Source organism: Canis lupus, chromosome 27 (genome assembly GCF_048164855.1).
Source record: "Canis lupus baileyi chromosome 27, mCanLup2.hap1, whole genome shotgun sequence".
NCBI lineage: Eukaryota > Metazoa > Chordata > Mammalia > Carnivora > Canidae > Canis > Canis lupus.
The window spans coordinates 11042797-11063708 of NC_132864.1; the positions used below are offsets into that span (position 1 = coordinate 11042797).

The 20912-nt window shown below is 46.0% G+C and overlaps 1 protein-coding gene across 3 annotated transcripts in view; it reads right to left on the bottom strand.

Annotated features, from left to right (window-relative positions):
* Nucleotides 1-20912, bottom strand: part of TMEM132B (transmembrane protein 132B) — a 371275-nt gene that overhangs the window by 94338 nt on the left and 256025 nt on the right. For all 3 annotated transcript variants that reach the window (XM_072802149.1, XM_072802151.1, XM_072802150.1), the window contains exon 4: nucleotides 1205-1391. In XM_072802149.1, coding sequence (XP_072658250.1) covers nucleotides 1205-1391 — 187 coding nt within the window. The remainder of the gene's footprint in view (nucleotides 1-1204; nucleotides 1392-20912) is intronic.

Here is a 20912-nt window from a genome sequence, read left to right on the forward strand (position 1 = left end):
CCAGGGTTCATTCATTCGCAGCATCTATTAACTGTCTCAGGCACTGTTCTAGATGCTGGAGTCACAGATGTGGACACAAGTGACCAGAGCCCTACCCTCATGAACCCCACCTGTGGGGAGCAGATGGATGGGGAACCCTGAAACTCCAACACTGATAACATCTATGAAGATGAAACCAGGTGGTGATGTGCACAGAGAGTGATGGGGGAGGGGGACAGAGAGCCAGTTCTGCCCAACGTGGTCAGTGGGGCGGGTTGGGGGTGGGGTGCGTCTTTTAACAGTCAAGTTGAAGACAAGGAGCCAGGTGTGGAGACACTGGGCATAGACCAGAGTAAGACACAGATATGGAAATTGCAGACTTCATTGTAGGGTGCAGGGTTTCATTTGCAAAGATCTTAACCCTGGTATCCAACTTGAGTATGGATGATAGAAGCACCCATGGACTGCCCTAGAACATCTGGGTGCTGACAGGAAGGTCGATGTAATGCAGAATATTTCACATTCCACTGAACATTTCCAGTGCGGAACAGGGTACTAGGAATGTGGCACTCCAGGTATTGAGCATGCTTATGGCTCACCAGCACTACCCTTTTCACATTCTGGAACCTCATGCATGACCCTGTTCTCAGATGTGGCCCGAGCCTGGTCGTGAATGGAACTTCAACCAAGCTCAGTGGAAAAATCTGGTCACTCCAGGCCAGAGGCAGAAACCCAAGTGGTTTTATGAACTCTGCGACCTTATATAGCCTCAGATGGTCAGTTCCTACCAAGGCTGCTTCAGTTTACTCACATTTTTCAGCTTGCCCGTCCCCACACTACCTGGGACCTGCCTGGTGAAGCTGAGTGACCAGGGCTGCTTGCTCATTGTGTAGAGGGCCGTCCCTCTACAGGGTGCATTCCATGCAGTGCAGCACTTGGTCCTCGTGCAGGCACAGATTGAGACAATAAAGAGCAGGAGCCCACAGAAAACATTCACCAATATCCACAAAGGAAAAGGGATTTATGGTAGACCCCAAAAAGTTTCCAAAAAAGTATTACAGAAGGTAGGTAAATAAAATGTAATCTAAGTGCATTTCCCTTACTTAAATATCCTCAACTCAAGTGCATTTTTAAAAACAACATATTATAAAATGCTTCATGTTTCTTTGAAAAGCATTCGAAGAAAACTTCTCTGTGACCCTCTTATGAAGCTCAAATTTCTCACCATTGCAAGAGGAACGATGCCCACAAAGGATGTCTGGCTGACAAAGATCTCAGAGACGGCCAGCTCACTCATGGAGTCCTCCACCGGGTATTCCACCTGCCAGGTAATGGGCTGGGCCCCGGCCAGACCGCTGCTGTTGTCAATCCCAAAGTCCACTTGCAAGATCTCATAGAAGGAGCCATTTACCCTGGAAAACACATGTCAAAGTGCAATTTAAAACCTGAGGCTCAGTAGACATCAAGGAGGTGATATATTGCCACATTCCTCCTTGCTAATTGAGAGTGATTGCCAGCTTCACCATAGCATATGGCAGTGTCGACACAGCCTAAGTCATGAGTTGCCCGCTGGTAGCTCACACCTCCAAATGGGTGGGCAATCCATCTGCAGGCCTCATGAGAAGCAGACTGTTCTTCCCTGAATGAGCAGGTCAGACAGCTCTCCCCACACCCATGTGTGCACACACTGCCATCCAGGACCACACACAGCAAGGGGCCCTGAGGCTCTAGTCTGGTGTTACCATCACTCCATTCCTGAGGCATACCTTGGACTCTGGCCACCTCTACTTTTACTTGGCTGTGTGTCTATGGACCAGTGGTTCAAACTCTGGGCTTTAGGATCTGGGGAGCACAGGGACACCTAGGTGGCTCAGTGGTTGAGCATCTGCCTTCAGCACAGGGTGTGAGTCCCGCATAGGGCTCCCTACAGGGAGACTGCTTCTGCCTCTGCCTATGTCTCTGCCTCTCTCTCAGTGTCTTTCATGAATAATTAAATAAAATCTCTTAAAAAAAGGATTAGGAGAGCACAGTGGTGACCTCATGGGCTGGTGGGAGCATCATGAGATCAAGCATGGGAATGACTCCATAACTTCTTGGTTTACTACATAACTATGATCAACACATAAGAAGCTATAGTGTCTTCTCATTTCGTGAGCCTGGAATGAAATGAGATGTGAGAATCCACCTGCCTTAATGTTTGTTTGGAGGAGAGGAAGAAGGTGGTTGGTACACATATAGGTGAAAAAGACCAGCGTCATTCTCAATATTTTTGAACACAGAAAGCATCTCTTCATTGACTGAGATATTGTAAGCTGTAGGCTACTGTACCAACAGCAGAAGTCACTGAACAGAGAGTTAAAACAGAAGCCATCCAGCACAGGATTTGTGAAGGACTCCTGTTGTGTAGCCTTTTCCATTACCCTGATGCTACCTTTATCCCCAGCCAAGGAATGTGACAGCAGAGTCACCAATTCACGGTTCCCCAAGGCCTGAGTCACAGCAATCAACCCATTCCTTTACTGCCTGGACCAAACTGGGCTTGGAAGCCTCTGTCCTGCCTTTGAGGTCGTGGGTAGGGTCTGCAGTTTGAACCTCCAACTCTTAGTCTGGGAGGAAAGAGTTGTGAAATGAACCTGGGCTTGTTGCTGGCCCACCAGAATCCTACCTTGGACAGCTCCCCTCCCACTCGCTGATTGGAGAAGAGGGCGAGAACCACAAGTGGATGGTTAGGGGCATCCGAGAGGTACCAGAGGCAACGTTCCAACTTAATGATGATATGGACAGAACTGATCTGCCCAAATATGGAATTCCTCCCAAACCAGAAGCACACTAGATTCCATACAGAATTGGTCATGTCCAACATTTTCTATGCAGCCAAGTTTTTAAGAAACTCTCTGATACTGCTCTGTCCAATACTGTGGCCACTAGCTAGAAATAGCTATTCAAATTGAAATATAAATGTATTAAAATGACACAGCCAGGTGTTTCAGCTGAGGTTAAGCTGGGTGTGGGACAGGGGAGCTCTGAGTCCTCAAGGATCTATTTGTCATGGTGTTCTGCATGGGGAAGACAATGTGTTCTGCATAAAGAATACCAGTCTCATGGGAAGACGGACAGGCAAACCCTACCAAGGGACCCACCCACCAGGGGACCCCGGTTTACCCGGGCATCTTTAGTGAGAAAGCAGAGAAAGGGGAGGCTAAGGGGCTGATTCTGAGTTGCCGAAGGGATTTCAGGATCTTAGGGACTGAGGCCTTCTCTTCAGCCACCGTCATTCCCCTCCTACCACACAACAGCCTAAAGTCTCCTCTCTGGTTAGAAGAAGTCCTCACTTCTCCATCTGTTGAATCTCCTCCTACAAAAGACGCTCAGTTGTATTAGACCAGAGCTTTGATTCCTCTTTGGGCTGCACTGTGCTTGGGATCATGACTTGGGAGCTTGCTTCTAATACTTCCTGGGTTCTCAGCATTCCGTAGAATTTAGTAAAGTGAATCCCAAGAAAGTGAGACACCCCCCCACCTCCAGCAAGAGAAGAAAAGGGGCATAACTCTCTTTGTTGTTGTTTAAGCAATTTAATCCTGTTAAATCTGCAGTCTGGTCTTGGGGGTAGAGAAGGGAACAGGGTCTGTGTGAGAGGGCCTCCTTCATTGGTGGGCCCTTCCTGCTCCTCTCTGACTGTTCAGCCCATGAGCTGGGCCAGCTACAGGAATCTGCCCAAGTCCAGCTACAAACGGAATAACAATCAATGCAGAGTCACTTTTATGCACAAATTTTTAAGTCATTTCCTTCAAACCAGAAGGAGGTCTTTTACTTTCAGGCAGCTGGCATGCTTGCTAATAAGTCTATTTCTATGGAAATGGGTTTATAATTATTAACTTTTCCTGTTCCTGATCTACCCTTGATAAGCCTTTCAAATTTAGAAAAGTGCTTCATGATCCTCTCAATTTAATAATTACCAACTGCCTTTGAGGAATCTGGATCAGTATTGTGGCCATGAGATATTCATTAGACACTTTTGCCTGGGGTGCAGAAGTGTGTGCACGTATGTACATGTGTGCATGCGTGTGTGCATGTATGTGTTGGGAGGGGTCAGGCAGGAAACGCTGCTTGGCTGCTTCTCCCTGGAGGCACAGCACACAGCATCCTCCCAGAAGGACTTGGTTCTCAAAGCCCTGTTTCCCATGGAAACCTCTGCTTTGATAAAGCTGCACCTCTTCCCTGGGATCCTGAACTCCTGAGGTAGGGCTGAGGCAGCTTTTGAATGCACAGTGTAGCTACAGCTCAGACATACCAGCAAGAAGAAAAAGGAGAGATGGGGGCAGGGGAGGGGTGTGGGGGACCTAAGCCAGAAGCTTGTCCCCAAGGGCCACATCCAGCCATTTCTCAGCATATAATTCATGATGACAATAATGGCTGTTTGGGAGAGGGAAGGGAGGAGACAGGGAGAGGGAAGGAGGGAGGGAGGGATAAATAAGAGAAAAGGGCAGAGACAGAGGGAACCCTTCTCCAGCAAGTTGTGCCATTTACATGTATTATTATGCCCCAACTCCCACAAACTTCTAGATGGTTCTGAGCTACCAGGCTGAGATGTGGACGCTTTCCCCAAATGAGCTTTTCTAGAAATGGAGCAAGACAGGCTGATCTCTGTCAGGGTCTCTGTCTTAAGAGCCTTTCTCTGGCATTAGGTTTTTCAATGACCAAAAAACAAGGTACATACTGACCCCATAATCACATTGAACAAATACCCCCAGAAAAGGATTTGCTGGTTTCTCAGTTGACTATAAGAAGGCTGAACTCTCACTTCCCCTCTAGACTGTTCACTCTGTGAGGACAAGGATGTACCTGTAGCAGCTGACGCAGGACCCAGATATTGTAGGAATTCAGTGCATGTTTGTTTAATTCATTGAACACACTTACAAGCCCAGTAGGATACCCTGTAAAATTCTAGGAGGTGTCATTCACATTCTGGGAGACAAGGAGCTACCAGTCAGCTGAATTTTGAACCATATTCTTGTGCCTGGCCAATGCGTATATTTGTACTCTGCTCTGAGACGGTATGTCTGTCTCCACTACCACAATGTAATTCTCTTCTTGGTTTTTAAGGCTTTGTTGTTTTATAGCAGTTTTAAGTTCACAGCAAAATTGAGAGGAAGGTACAGGTATTTCCCATAAACCCCTGCCCCCCCCAACAAGACAAGCTTCCCCCCGCCCATCAATATCCCCACCAGATGGTACACTTGTCACAATCAATGAACCTACATTTACACATCACCAGCCAAAATCCATGATTGACATTACGGTTCACTCTTGGTGGTATACTTTCTATGGGTTTGGACAAATGTATGATGATGACATGGATCCGCCATTATGGTGTCATGTAGAGTATTCTCACCATCCAAAAAATCCTGTGCTCTGCTTAATCATCCGTCCTCCACCCAGCCCCTGGCAACCATTGATCTTTTACTGTCTCCATAGTTCTGCCTTTTCCAGAATGTCCTATCATTGGAATCTTACGGTATGCAGCCTCTTCAAACTGGCCTCTTCCACTCAGGAATATATATTTGAGGTTCTTCCAACATCTTTTTGTGGCTTTATAGCTCATTTCTTTTTAGTGATGTATAACATTCCATTATCTAAATGGACCATGGTTTATTTAACTACCTTACCTACTGAAGGACATCTTGATCGACATAACTTTTCAACTTCTTTGGGCAAAATACCAAGGATCATGATTGCTGGATGGTAAAGATAAACCTCTTTCTTCAAAGGCCAAAGCCCTATTATAGCACCACAGTCACTACAGTCCCTGGCACATTTATTTATCCAATGACATTTATTAAGAACACATTCTGAAAAAAAAAAAAAAAAGAACACATTCTGTGTCAGGCACTGAGAATTCATTGGTAGACAAAATAGAGAAGATCTAAGTCCTGGTCATGAAAGATGTTATCATAACAAGAAAATGGAATTAAATATCTTTTTAAAAAGCTATGTACATTTTTCAATTAAAAAATTGTAAATACCATTCAAAAATAGTCCATTTTTACTTTAGAATATAGATTACAACAGGAGACAATGAAAGATGTTTAGGGCCTACCTCTGTAAGGAACTGACATTTGAGCTGAGACCCAGAGGATGAATAGAAACCAAACAGATCCTCAGCAAATGTTTGTTGAATAAATGAGTAAATCTATTTTAAGCTTTAAAAAAAATCATGGGAAAAGTTTATCCCAAACCATCAGCATGAACACAAGGTGCTAAATGCAAAAGAACATACATTCAGTCTTTGTTCAAATACCACCTGCTCAGTGAAGCCTCTTCTGACCACACTATCTAAAGTTCCACTCCCCATCCCTACAGTTCCAACCCTGTTAACCAGCTCTATGCTTTCTATAGCTTTTACCTTTTCACCTAAGTGGTTGATTGATTAACCGGTTATGTTGATTCTCTCTCTCTCTCTCTCTCTCTCTCTCTCACATACACACACACACACACACCTATGAATGTGGGATTCTTGCCTGCTTTGCTCATTACTGTGTCCCTAGCACTTAGAACCCTGTCTGGAAAAAAAAAGAAAAAATAAAAGAAATAAAATAAAATAAAATAAAATAAATAAAATTAAATAAAATTAAATAAATAAAAATTTTAAAAAAGAACCCTGTCTGGGGTTGGTGCTCATTCAATATCTGCTGAATGAATCAATGAATATCCAACAACAGTTGCAGTGAGATTGCAGAGGAACATGTGCTTAGTGAACCCTAGGACCACATGTTGGTAGAACACAGATTAGCAAGTCAAGGAAGGCTTCCTGGAGGAGGCTGGATTCAGGCCTTGATCTCTGAACAATAGGCTAATAAGATAGGCAAGTACAGCCCCACTGCTTTGGGTCCTTCATCACACCCTTTCCCCTCCTGACATGCTTCCCACTCCCTGACTGCCCCCAACACCAGTCCTCCCAGAGAGGAAAGGAGCAATCACTGTTCATCAATCCCATCAGCAAGGCAGAGGCTCTGTATTCCATCTCTCTGCCTGTCATGCAGCTCTTTTCATCATGATCTAATGGCCAGATCTCAGAATCTGGCATGAATAAATCATCTCCTTCTGCAATTCCATAAAATCCAGGCACTACCTCCTCATTTCTGTTTTGTCAAAGGCAGTACTGCCTGAGCTTGCTATGGGAAGAATGTTTCACACTGATGAGTCGGGCAGTGGTTGGCAGTCAAAGGTTTAAAAATATTTAGCAGCCATGAGTCTCGAGCAGGAACTTATAATCTTTCGGACTTAACATATTCTCTCCTCATTGGTTTGATTTCCTGAATTCCCATCATCAAATTTTTATATAGAACTTGGAAAAAATTCTGAGACTATGTCAAATGGGAATAGTCCAAGAATAGAGGTTCCCTTATTACATTTCTGGTTGACTAGGAAAAGCTAAATAGAAAGCCCAGAGGTTGCAGTGTGGTCGGTCCATTGGGCTGTACATGGCCAGAGCCATAATTCATTAACTGCCCCCACTACCATGTTTTTACAAAACTTGAATTAGCTGTCAATATTTTTAAATGCAGAGAACCCACAATACACTCCCCGCAAAGAAATGGAATTTCTGGCTTCTTTAGGAAAATGGGGAGACCAGGCAATACTACCCCACATTCCCATGTGGCAACAATCAGCCAAAGCAACAGAATGTTCTCCCCACCAATGGGGCTGACACTCTCCAAGAGGCCACTTTATTCATTGATCGTGTCCCTGGGGTCCTTATAGACATTTGTGATCTCTAAGAAAACACATTTTGGTTTTGACCTTGTAGTAAACACCTTGAGAGCTGTGTTTCCAGCTCATACGTGATTCCTCCTTCTCCTGGGAATGTGTCTCCCTCCACCCTCCTGCCTTAGTATCATAGTGACACCCAGCCCCTAGCCATGGCTCTGGACTCAGTAGTGAACTCGGACCTCAACTAGGTGAGGAACGCTTCCTAGCAATGTGAAATCCTACTAGAAAATTTGCAGCTTGGCACAGAAAAAGTTCACAGTGCCCACAAACAAGTTGTACACAAATGTTCATTGTGGCATTTCCCATAATAGCCGAAAAGTAAAAACAATCCAACTGTCTGATGAGTACAGGGCTTCTTTTGGAGGTGATGAAAATGTTCTGAAATTAGGTAGTGGGGATGATTCCACGGATTTTATGAATCTACTAAAAAACCACTGGATTGTACACTTTAAGAGGATGCATTTTATATAGTACGTTAATTATATTTTAATTTTCTTAAGTGAAAACAAAAAGCGAAAGGGAAAAAAATCAAGTCACAAAAGGATATATATGGCATAATACACTGTACAAAAATGGTAAGTGCATGGGTAACCATTCCTTAAACAGCTTATATTAAAAACCATAAAAACATGCAGTGACGATAATGTCCACCTCAGAGAAGAAAGAGAATGAAATCAGCAAGAGCCACATGAAGGCTCTGATTAGAAAGGTAATATTTATTCCTTTGAAAATGTGAAGAAAATAAAGCCAGATAGTAAGAAAAAAAGAAGCTGGGGGTGGGACAGTGAATGTGTGCTATATTGTTTTCCCTGCGTTTTTCTAATCAAGGGACATTTTATTGAAACATAAACATTCATTTAAAAATAGAAAGCTACCATCCTCAATTCTCTCTCTCGTTTGGTTTCTTCACCTTTTGTTTGACTCCCAAATATGTGTTTCTGCGGGCAGCAGATGGGATGTCCTCCAACTGCCTCCTAAGTTAGCTCATGAGAAGGCGGCCATCCCGTGGACCCACTTCCCAACTATGGGAAAAGGAAACTATATAGTCTTTTCTTTTTCTGTTTTGAAATATATTAAAGCACCTTGCAGGCTGCTATGGGTGACCTGAGTTTTGCTTACCAAGATTTTCCCAGAATGGGAAGCAATAAATCCCAGTAACGAGCAAACACTCAGGTATCTCTACTTTTTCAGCCGCCAAACTCAGGACCTACGTCTCACACCAACACTCTCTCACTTCCAGCCTATTTGATGCTGATATCACTATGACAAGCCCAGAGACAGCTAAGGCAATTGGCACAATTAATTTTTTTCTTCCCTCTGCCTTTATCTTTCTGACAACGTCCCAAAAACTCTTCCAGGAAGTGATGGCCCAGAAACCATCTCTCACACCAACTTCCTAAATGCAACTTTTTCGAGTCGGCCCCCTGTTCCTTCCTATCGCCAACCTTGAGGAAAACTCCTGTTATGGAAGATGACTCGTGGAAGCCACTGCCGTTAGGTCCCCTTCAAGAGGGAAGGCAAAGCCATGCTGACCAGCACATGAGATAGCACCAGGGGCTCTGGCCAGTACATGGGGCTGGGCTTGGGGTCTTGTTAGCTCTCCTCTGCATTCTCGAGACATTCTCAGCCACACCTAAAAAATGGAGTTGGGAATCATAATGCTAATTTTATTTGTTTATTTTTTTTAAGTAGGGTCAATGCGGGGCCTGAACCCATGATGCTGACGTCAAGACCTGAGCTAATATCAAGAGTCTGATGCTTAACTGACTGAGCTGCCCAGATGCCCCCCGTAATGTTAATTTTTAATAACTCATGTTTAATAACATTACTAATAAACATAATTTTTGAATAAAAATATATTCCTAGGATTCAAAATTCTAAAAATATAAAGAAGACAACAGTGAAACATCCTTCTTCCAGACGACTGCCCTCCAGACCCCAGCCCCTCTCCCCTCGCCAACCAAAGTTATTATTCATTTTCTTACTGGCCCTGCCTTGCTCTTCCACACATGCTGCACACTGAATCCTCTGTTCTGCCTCTAAAGCACTGGTCTCTGACCCAAAGAGACGGAGCACTCTGGCAGCTCTCCTCCCTGACAATGGAAGCCCCCGCCAGGAAGTGAGGACAGAGCTGGCCATATGGCCTCATCAGATCACAGGCGCCGGCCAGCGAGGGCAACCGCCTGCATGCCCAGTGCCCAGAGGGGATGCGGTGAGCTGCATTCCTGGCAATAGCACAGGGAAACCCCGGCTGAAGCAGGCCCCACAGCAGGGAGGGGAGCCTCCAGGACTGATCACGGTCTGCCACCAGAGTCCATGCACAAGGCACTAAATGTATCAGTCACTCATCTGTGCCTGCACATTACTGAGAGATGACAATGCTCCCACCCAGCTCTGCACCAGGTCCGGTTACACATACAGTGGGGAAGTGAAGAGCAGAATTGTACTCAGAAAATTCTAGTTACTTTTCAAAGAGTCTGCTTCTGAGCAGAAACCTTACTCCTGCCGTGTTGCCCAGGATCACTCTGCACCTGTACTGGGAAGGGCCTCATTAAATGGGGATTCTTCTCCTGCCTAACGGGTGGGTTGGCTCCTCCAAGTGAGAGCAGCTACTAATGAGGCCAGGGTCCCGGGGTTGTGCCCTATACATGCTGGTTAGCTGGGTTCTTCTAGGTGCCAGGAAGGGCATCCTGCAGTCAGGCACCCTGCAGGCTACCCTGGTCACCAGGGGCCAGCCAGCAGCTGCAATCAGTGCCAATTTATTCCTGGTCCTGGTGTTTTCCCTGCTGAGATACGGGTGTAACATCCTGCACAAAGGATTACTCTTGGCTCTCCATTACAGGGACTGCAACAATTAGATGACCAGAGCTGTGCTGGGGGCCAGCCTAGCGAAGATCAGGCCGGAGTTGGGCCACCGGCAGCACTCAATCAAAAGATCACTCACAGTCCCCAAGACCAGTATCTCAAGGCCACAGACATCTGACTGTAAGTGCTAGGCGAACTCACTGCTCGCAGACAAAGGGCTGGGTCTGAGGTGGAAACATGAAGTCTTACCTACAGCCTGGACTTTGCTCTCCAGATCCAGATTCTTTTATCCAGCTGCCTATTGGACAGCTCCTGATGCCGAGCTCATGCACCTCACCAAGACCACCCCCTGCGTGCTCTCCCCCATCCACCTCTCTAGTTGCTCAGACCGACACCCCGTTCATCCTGAACCCCTCTTTCCTTTGTAGCCCACATCCCATCTGCCCAGAAAGCCTGCCAGTTCTACCTGGGAAACATACATCTTTAATACTTTCACGCTCCCGTGTCCACTCCTGCCATATACTTCCCTACACAGCAGCCAGAGCTCTCCCGTTAAAACAGAAGTCAGGTATTTTCACTCTCCTGTGCAAAATCCTTGAGGAATTCTCACCTTGTTCATATAAAGGCACACGTCCTTACAAAGACTTATGAGGCCCTCCACACCCCAGGACCCTCACCCCAGTGCCTGCTACCTCCCTGACACCTCTGCTGTCCCCTGCCCTTTCCTCACTCTGCAGGCCACAGCGGCCCCTGCTGCTCCACCAGCACCAGGCAGCGGCTCTCCCTCCTCCCTGGGCCACTCTTCCCTGTGACATCGGGACCATGTACCCCTCACCTTCAGGACCTGCCTCAAATGTCATCTTCCAAGTGAGGTCCTCTTTGGTGATCCCATTGAAAGACCCATCTCCTACACTGCCCATCCTTGTCACCCTCCCCTTCTTTTTCTGCATAGCACTTAACATCACAAACTATTTATTTACTAGCCTTGTCTATGGGCTGTTTCTGCCTCCTAGATTGTAAACCCAGTGGGGGCAGGGATTTCCCTTTATGTTCCCTCAATACCTCTGAGACCTAGAAAAGTATCTGGCCCATAGTAGGCACTCCATAAATATGTCACAAATGAATAAATGATCTGTGAGCCTCGTAGTTCATGCTTTAACACCATACTTCTATGGAATCCTCAGAGTGTGCATGTATGAGTACATATGTAGGTACGTTTTGATCTCTGTGTATGAGGTCGTTCCTGTCTGTTCCTGGCTAGGTCTATTCCATTCTCTCTCTCTCTCAATGTAATATTCATTTATGGCCTCTTCACTGTCCTCCCTAATAGACTGGACTGAGAGTCAGCTTACCCACATGGGGACTTCCATCAGTCTGTAAGTCATAAAATGGAAAATTCACACAATGCTTGTCCCTGTTTCCAAGTGTCTGCATCTTTAGGTCACTCTCTACACCCTTCAGATGGCTGTTTCTGCATGATCTCCAGTTCACAGCTGTCCACTGTGAGTATGAACATAATAGCAACTCCTCAGCCATCACTGGACTGCCATTCATCAATGTTAATTTTTTTAAAGATTTTGTTTATTTATGAAAGACAGAAAGAGAAAGCATGAGTAGGGGGGAGGGGCGGAGGGAGAAGCAGTCTCCCCTGCTGAGCAGACAGTCCCATGCAGGGCTGGATCTCAGGACTCTAGATTATGACCTGAGCCGGAGGCAGACACATAACTGACTGAGCCATCTAGGCATCCCAATGCTAATTTTTTAAACTGTGGTAAGAACACTTAACATGAGATCTACCTTTAGCAAATTTCAAGTGTACAATATAGTACTGTTAACTCCAGGCACAATGTTGTAGAGCAGACCTCTAGGACATATTCATCTTGCATCTAGTGCTAATGTTTTGAAGGCAGGCACTGTTACAATGGGCTCAATAAAAAATAGACTACAAGAATCATTTTTCCAAGAGGTATCACAAATGATAATGGTTATCAGCTTTCTCTAAGAAGGTAAAATATTTACCTCGATTTGGGCATTCCCAAAGTTCATGGCACCTCCAAATCACCAGGAATTATTTCAACACCATAAGAGCAAACAAAGAACTAAAGACAAAGGAGACAGACAGACAGATACCCTGAAGTATTAAAGGAACCCAAATAGAGTCTCTAACCTCATTAACCTCGAAATTGAGTAGAGCTAAGAGAAGCCCACAAATACATTGACATTCTGAACACCACTTGGGTCAAAAATCAGATTAGAATTCTTGTAACCTTCAATTTACCTGGAGGTTTTTCAATAAATGTCAGCTGGGCAGAAATTCAATGGAAGTGATTTGCAGGCTCCTGTAATCCCAGTGTGTAAATCTCCCTAAATGAGGAGCCCTCCTTCAGGAAACAGGAATTCTCCTGTCACCAATTAATTAAAACCCAATGATCCCATCCCATCCCCTACTTTGCCCACTGTATTAATTACAAGAGCTTCAAAATCTTTCTTATAGCCAATTTCTCTACAGTAATTAGGCCTTAGTCTTAAGTCAACCACAATTAGGAAGGATTTGTGCATGTGACTTCTTTGACTTCTCCCTTTGCTGATTTTATCTATTCGAGCACACCTGAAATTCTTTACATGGAACGAGCCTATTCCTGTTCTGCTGTACTTTGATTAAGAGAAACTAATTTGGTCCAGAGGAGCAAGTATGTGCTCACTTCGGCAGCACATATACCAGAGGAGCAAGTATGAACCAGAATCAGGCATGCAATAACGGAGAACAGTAGTCAAAAGCTGGACAAGATGCATGGATGAGATGGTTCAGGACAGGGAAAGACTTTCCTGTCCAGATTCTGGGGAGGGGAACCTTGGGTTCACATAGGATTCATAAACTGGCATCTTAAACCTGCCCAGAGCTCACCCCACATCAATCTCAGCTTCACAAACTGGTCCACCTGTGCATGTCCTCAAGAAATGAAAATGATTCCAGATAATGATAATATCTGAAGTGAGTCAACACCAGGTCAGACCCTTGGAGGAAAAAGACCATTAATTGGCCTAGAACAATAGAACGAAAGGTGACATCTGTGCTGGCGCCTGAGCCAATCTGCTCTAATGAGGGGCTCTGTGGCTGTGTGGTAGCCATTAGACTAGCTGACCCGTGGTACCATGAGCATGCCCCCTTGTACCAGCACCCCTGGGGAGGGGTGTGAGCATCCTGGGAGACTGAACACAGATGAGGACTCAAGCCTGACATCCGGGCAAAGAGAAATCCCTACTTCAGCTCCCAACCTTCAAGGTCAGGGCCTGCAAAGCCAGTTTCTTTGAAAACTCCATTCAGTCTTAAGGAAACAATTTGTCTGCTTTCTCTGATATAGCCTGGTTGATTCACCCTTATGAGAGATGCTAGGAGTCTGAGACCACAATTTCTGAACACAGAATGAGAACACGTTATTGGAAATGTGTGAGCTTCTAATGGGAACCAAGCATCTGAAGCTGGGACTGTCCCAGATCATCAAGGTCAAGCATGCCTAGGAAGACATAAAAAGAAGCCGTTGTCTATATCCATCTCTAATTATGCCAGAGTTTCACAAACCTATGCTCTTTGTGGGTCTCTAAGTTCTGGACTATAACTCATTCATTCAAACATTCAGTTAAACGTGCCTGAGCATCTATTGGTGCCAAGCTTTGGCCTCAGCACAGGGGATGGGGGTAGACATAGCAGGTGAGGCACCTGGTCTCCTGGAGTTGATATTCTGGTGGAGGGAAGCAATTAACATGCTAATAGGAAAACAAATGAGGCAATTATTAGATAATGGGTATAGTAGCCATTAATGACCTTCCCTAAATATTTCCAGCTCCCCATTTTCTGGATGTAGGGAGAGGACTGTACTTCTGGCTCACATGACACTGAGTGGAGCCAAGTGACCAACTGTGACCAGCACATTTTGTGTCCTTTCCATGCAAGAGCATTTGTCTCTACTGCTCAATGCCACTGCCACCAGCAGCTCCCAAGGTGAGGTGCTCTTTTGGTCACTTGAGGAGCTGATGGTCAGGTTCCCCCAGATGAACTTCAGTGGGTTTGAGAAATGAATCTCTGTTGTTTTAAACCACTGAGACTGGGGGTGTCAGTGGTCTGTTTTCACAGCATCAACTAGCCCTTCCTGACTGATGCAGAGATGAGGGCAAAATGCGATAAGGTGGTGGGGCTAGGGTCAGTCAGATAGAGCCATGAAAGGAGCCCTCCCTTAGAAGGGGTATTTGAGAGCTGAGATTTTGGTGGAAGACAAGGATCAGTGTTCCAGACAAGGGGAACAGCAGGAGCAAAGGCTCTGAGGTGCTTAGAAGATTGCCATGTGCAAGCGCACATGTCCTACACACAAATGCACACCTGCACCCTTGTATATGTATATGAACACATGGACGCACACACACAAACACTAGCACAAACTCACAGCAGGAGTGATGAGCAAGGGGAGAGGGTGAGTGGGCAGCAGCCCTGAAGTCCACCTACAAATGCTTGCACGGGCCAGCCTCCATCCTGGAGAGACAGTCACCAGTGATGTAGGCTCTTTGCACCAACCTCAATGTCCCGGCAAGGGGCAGAGCTTTCTGGAGACCAGCTGTAGTGTGGATCCCCACCTTGGCTATAGAGGCCTAACCTCATCCCATTCCCTATTAGCATTAATTAAAAGTCCCAAGCACTGAGACAGGCAGAGAAATAAGAGGTGTCACAGTTTCACAGCCTGGTTAACTTTCTCTACAAGCCAAGGCCCTAAGCCTGGGTACTTTGGAACAGTGCCCCTCTGGTGCCAGGGCACTTTGTCACGGCCCTCTGGTGCAGGCTCTCTGGTTGCAAATGCCACACAATGAGATGACTTCAGAAACATGGGATCACTGGCTCACAGGGTTACACTGAGCAAATGGTAGACATCTGGCTCCAAGGTCATTATTAGATATGGCTTTTATGAAAAGAGCAGAGGTCTAATTAATTAACTGTTTACACCCTAAATAGTCTGTGCTACTACACAGAGAAGGGTCTTTGTGAGCACTAAAAGAAATGGGGGTGGAGGACACTAAAAACTTGTGTTCCATATGGAGGGGACTCTGAGCGAGCAGAATTAAGCTCTCCACACGTAAAGGGCACCTGTCTCAGGAAGGAGACAGAAGAGGTTGGCAAAGGGCTGACAGGGCACAAGGGAGATAGTTCGGGGGGCAGTCCTGGACCCAGCCAGCACCCTCGACTTGTCCCCAGACAGCCCAGTGTTCCAGCCAAAGCATTCCCTTGGATATTTGGATATTTGGTGAAGTTGATTTAAGCTACTTTCTGCTTGCAATGAAAACACTGATGTAATATGACAGCATTAAAGTCTATCATGAGGTGCAGATGCAGTGTTTTATGATCCACCAGTGGCATGATTTTACTTGCTTCATCATTCCAACTGTGATGACTTCCACTGGCATTTAAGCATATTTCAATTGATAGATGGGGAGAGACCAGTAGAGCCATAAATCCATTATCAACTGCCAGAGACACCTCTCTTTTTAAAGCCTGGTACTTTCTTCCGTGGCCAGCCTAATCTTTCCAGAAGATGGACCGAAAGCCAGTGTGAACCCTCTCTAAGATGCCTAAATGACAGCCACTTACCATGATCTGTCTCTCAACCTCATGCTACAAGCCTGGCTTGAAACTTCCAGGGAGACCATTTTCCCATTTTTTTCTTCTGTTTCAAAATCCAGAGCTAAGTGGCTAGCATAACACCATAGCGCAAACAAGCGTAGAGTTCACAATCAAAGACAATACAGATTCGGGAGGACAGGACACCATGTTGTCACAACCCAAATGAATCGAAGTGAATGCACCGTCCCCAGCAGCCCCTCAACTCTCTTGCACTATAAAGGTTCCGAGAATTCTCTTTAGCAAGTGCAGCAAAGTATTACATTTTTTAAAGGACTTGATATGAAAAGCCCAAGTTGTAGCCGTGACCTGCCATCAAAAGAAGGCTTGACGTCTTTCTAGCCCTAGCACACATGTGATGCAGTGGGAGATGGTCTCTCCATTCTGCCCAGCGTCCCTGACAGGAGCCTTGTTCCCAGAAGAGATGAGCAAACTCAGAGGTGTCTGCTGCTAGGCACACAGAGGAGCCAGAGCACCAGAGGCCAGTGGATCACCAGCAGTCCCTAGGGGAAGCAGGACTCCACTCATATTGGTTTAGTGGAATAGCACTGGATGAAGAGAACATCTGATTTTCAGAGGAAGGAGGATGGTCAAGAGAACTGAGAAGGGATGTTAGGAGACTCAGAAATGAGCAACAGCACAAAGCTGTGCCCACCCAGGTTTGAAGGGCTGGCGGGAACATAATGTTACTGTGGCCCCGGGAAAGCTGGAGCCCTGGCAGGATGCAGCCATGCAGGAAGGAAGGAGTACTCTGGCCTCCCTCTGCTGACCTTCTGGTCTCCTGCAGCACCCTGCACTGGCTGAGCTCAGCCAGAAGCCAGCAGTGAGGGAGGCCTGGTGAAGCGACCCATTGGCATGAACCCCCCACCCAAAGTGCATAGCACAGAAGAGTGGAAGGAGTGGGAAGTGGGGCCAACAGAGAAGTACACGCCTAGTATTCAAGGTTCATGTTGGTGTGACCCCAAGCTACCCTCCAGGTTTATTTCCCATGCCCTGCAGCGTGGGCTTCGCAGGATGCCAACATGCTCCCCCAGCTTGTCTTTCAGTGAGAGATTCTGGGGGACATTAGGGGACAGAAGGGAGATACATGGCGATACTGATCTACTGCAAGTTTTACCTGTTGCAAAGGTCCTCCCAGCACACTTTCCTGCCTTCACCTGAGCAGTCCCTGACCCAAGAACGCCCCTGACACCTGCTTCCAGCAGTCTGGGGAGAGAAGACCTCACAGCGCTGTGGTGAGGAGTAAATGGGCCAATGTGTGCAGCACCTAGAAAACTGTTGTCACACGTTTCTGCCCACAGAGACGGGCTTCTGTGTCCCTGGGTAAGCATCCCACTCTTCACACTCTCACAGAGCACTCTGTGCTTCCCCCTCATAATGCACATCACAACCCTCTCTCTGCCAGCACTCACCAAGTTCCAGCCACTGGCCCCACCGTGGTGTGTGGAGCTGTGAGGGGCCACCTTGGGGGGAGTTTTGGAAAGGCCAGGGTACATGGGGCACAAGATGCCCAGTAACCTGGCCACATTGCTGCTGCCAGGTGTAGGGTGCATGCAATTAGCTGCGTAAACAGCAGGAGGCAGTGTGTGGAGGACACTGCGAAGGGCAAGGCTACTTAGGAGTTCCATCAGGCATTGACCAAGGCCTCTAGAGTTTCACTGAACACATCACAGTAGGCACAAGGAGTTGGAGACCCTGTTCTGCAACCCAGTCCCAGGAAGTGAGGAGGGAGGCAGCGGCAGGGCTCTCTCAGAAACCCAAAGAAACCATATCCCCCTGACTGCTGGCCACTTGCCCAAAAAAGGATGATTGGTCCTCCTTGATTAGATTTGCCCCTTTTCAATTAATGTTCCTAAAGTCCCATTTATCAATTTGGTTTGTCATTCTGACAGCTGGCTTTCCACACTCCCTTTTACCCCAACCCCGCTTCCCAGAGAGACAGATTGACTTTTCCATTCCTGCTCATTAAAAACAGTCTATTTTGGGGATCCCTGGGTTTGGCACAGCAGTTTGGCGCCTGCCTTTGGCCCAGGGAGTGATCCTGGAGTCCCGGGATCGAGTCCCACGTCAGGCTCCTGGCATGAAGCCTGCTTCTCCTTCCTCCTGTGTCTGCCTCTCTCTCTCTCTATCATAAATAAATAAATAAATAAATAAATAAATAAATAAACAAACAAACAAACAAACAAATAAATAAATAAATCTTTTTTTAAAAGTCTATTTTAAATATTTCTTCCAAGGTAGCCTCAGGTAAAAGCAAAAAATAAACCTCCTGGTCTTTGGTGCAGGGAAAAAACTGGCTGCATTTTCTGCCCGTGTCAGGCCCCCACAGTTGAATCAGATACCTACTAACCCACCGAGTCAGCAGGCCACACAGCAGCTGGGGATGGACTGAGCTTGATTAGGTTCAGGCAGGCCAGTGGCCACCCACAGCAAAAGACCCCACACTACTACTGGCTCACAAGTGTACACAGAGCCACACTGGAGAGGGTGGAAGGGTAAATACATGGCTCTCAACTCTTAGAGAAGTATTCTGAGATGTTGGTATCAAAGGCACCTGAGTGGCATTGCCTGAACATGCAGTGAACTGTATGACATGGGGCAAAACCCAACAAGCCCCGGTACGTCATGGCTTCAAAGGAAACTTGACTGATGCAAACCTATAAGTTCAGGATTGGTAATCACTCAGACAAGCCTACCTGGGTTCATCTTTACCTTGGAAGGGACGCATATTTAGTTATTTACTGCCACATGACAAATTATCCCCAAAACTGGCGGATTAAAACAATAAACATTATTTCACAGTTCCTTTGGGTCAGAAATTAGGGAGAAGCTGAGCTGAGTGGTTCTGAGCCAGAGTCTTTCGTGAGGCTGCAATGAGGATGTCAGCAGGGCTGCATCATCTGAAGGCCTGGCTGGGGCTGGAGGATCTACTTCCAAGATGGTGCACTCACATAGCTGTTGGTAGGAGGCCTCAGTTCCACATCAGTGGCCTTCTCCAGAGAGCTGCCTGAGTGTCCTCATGACATGGCAGTTGGCTTCCCCCAGCATGCAAGATCCAAGAGAGAACGAGGGAGGGGTGACACCTTCTGTGACTTGGTTTCTGAGGTCACACACCAATACTCCCACCATAGTGAATTCTTCAAAATGAGTCACTAAGTCCCATCCACACTCAAGGGGAGAGAAATTAAGCTCTACCTCTTCTTGAGAGGAGTATCACAGGAATGTGTATACCTGTTTTAAAACTACCACAGGCCTCCTGAGCAAGCATCAACAAGAGTTGAACTCAGGACCTTTAGGTTAGACATACTTGGGTTCTCATCACTGTGTCATAAACTTACCTGGGTTTAACCCTTCAAACCCCACATTCCTCATCCATAAATGAGGATAATATCTACATTGCCTAGTTATTGTGAGAATCTAATTAGATAATAAGTGCAAAACATCCACCACAGTGCCTGGTGCATAGAAAGAATTCAATTCATCATAATTAATATCTTAATTGCTATGAGGAGTAAAGAAGAGCCACTTGGCACTCTGCACAGTTCATCTCTAGTGTCATTCCCACCATAACATGACTAAAACATCACAGATGGATTTACATAGCCAAGTAATAATTTGTTTACATATATAACTGGTAAGTTTTGAGTAGTGCCCTAAAAACAACATGATATAAGGTCACTGATGTCTCCAAGATGTCCTGAGTTTACACGATCAATGTCCAAATTTCATAAAAGTTCACAGGTGGGTTCTGCCATCAAAAATTGTCAGAAATACCTGAGGGTCATACTTCAGCCCTCTTCCACCTAGGACCGTTCAAACTGGCTGCCTCCTTTTTTAAGAGAAATAGATCAGAGAATTGTGAGTATGATATCATAGGAACATTGACCCAGGCACCAAAAATACACACGTCCAATGTGATACTAATATTTATACCGACAGCACAGACTTGGCTACATGCTAGCTGACCGAGGAACCAGAAAGCTCATGCAGACAAACCCAGACACAGGAAAAGGGATGGCTGCACAGGCAAATAGTGATTGTAGATGTGTCACTTCAGGAAAAACATCTCTCAGAACCAACATCCGGGAGAAAAAAAAAAAGGCAGATGGGTCTCTCTATGACTACATGCTGAAATGTGGTAAACCCGTTTCTTCAATTCAGTCTCATTCCTAACGCTAGCTAACCTTCTTAGTAGACTAGGGTATCACCTGCAGGTATAGAGTGTGTCCCTCCCTTCCAGCTGTGGCAGTCAGGCCTCTGTGTTGTGAAGCATCCCAAACTGACTATCCAACAGCTGGCTGTGGGTACAGGCAAGGCCCAGAGAAAGAACTACCCAGCTGAGCCCAATCAAAATTGCAGACACAGATAATAATGCAGTAAGCAAATGGTTGTTATCTTAGAGAACTTCACAGCAGGGTGATTTGTTTTACAGCAGAAACTGACATGTAATCCTCATGCCCTATTCCTATCCCTGTCTTGGTGCCTCGGGTAGACATTCTGTACAGTGTCAGGGCTATAGTACTCAAACGCTTCCTCCTCCTTCTTCCTAACCTTGATTTCCTATTTAATAAAATGTTTATGTTAGAGCTCTGGAAGATACTGTCTATCAAGTGAGGAAAGTTCCTTCCCATGTCTACTTTGCTAAGAGTTTTGGCATAAATTAAGAGCTAAAATAGAAACTGCTCTCATTCTGTAC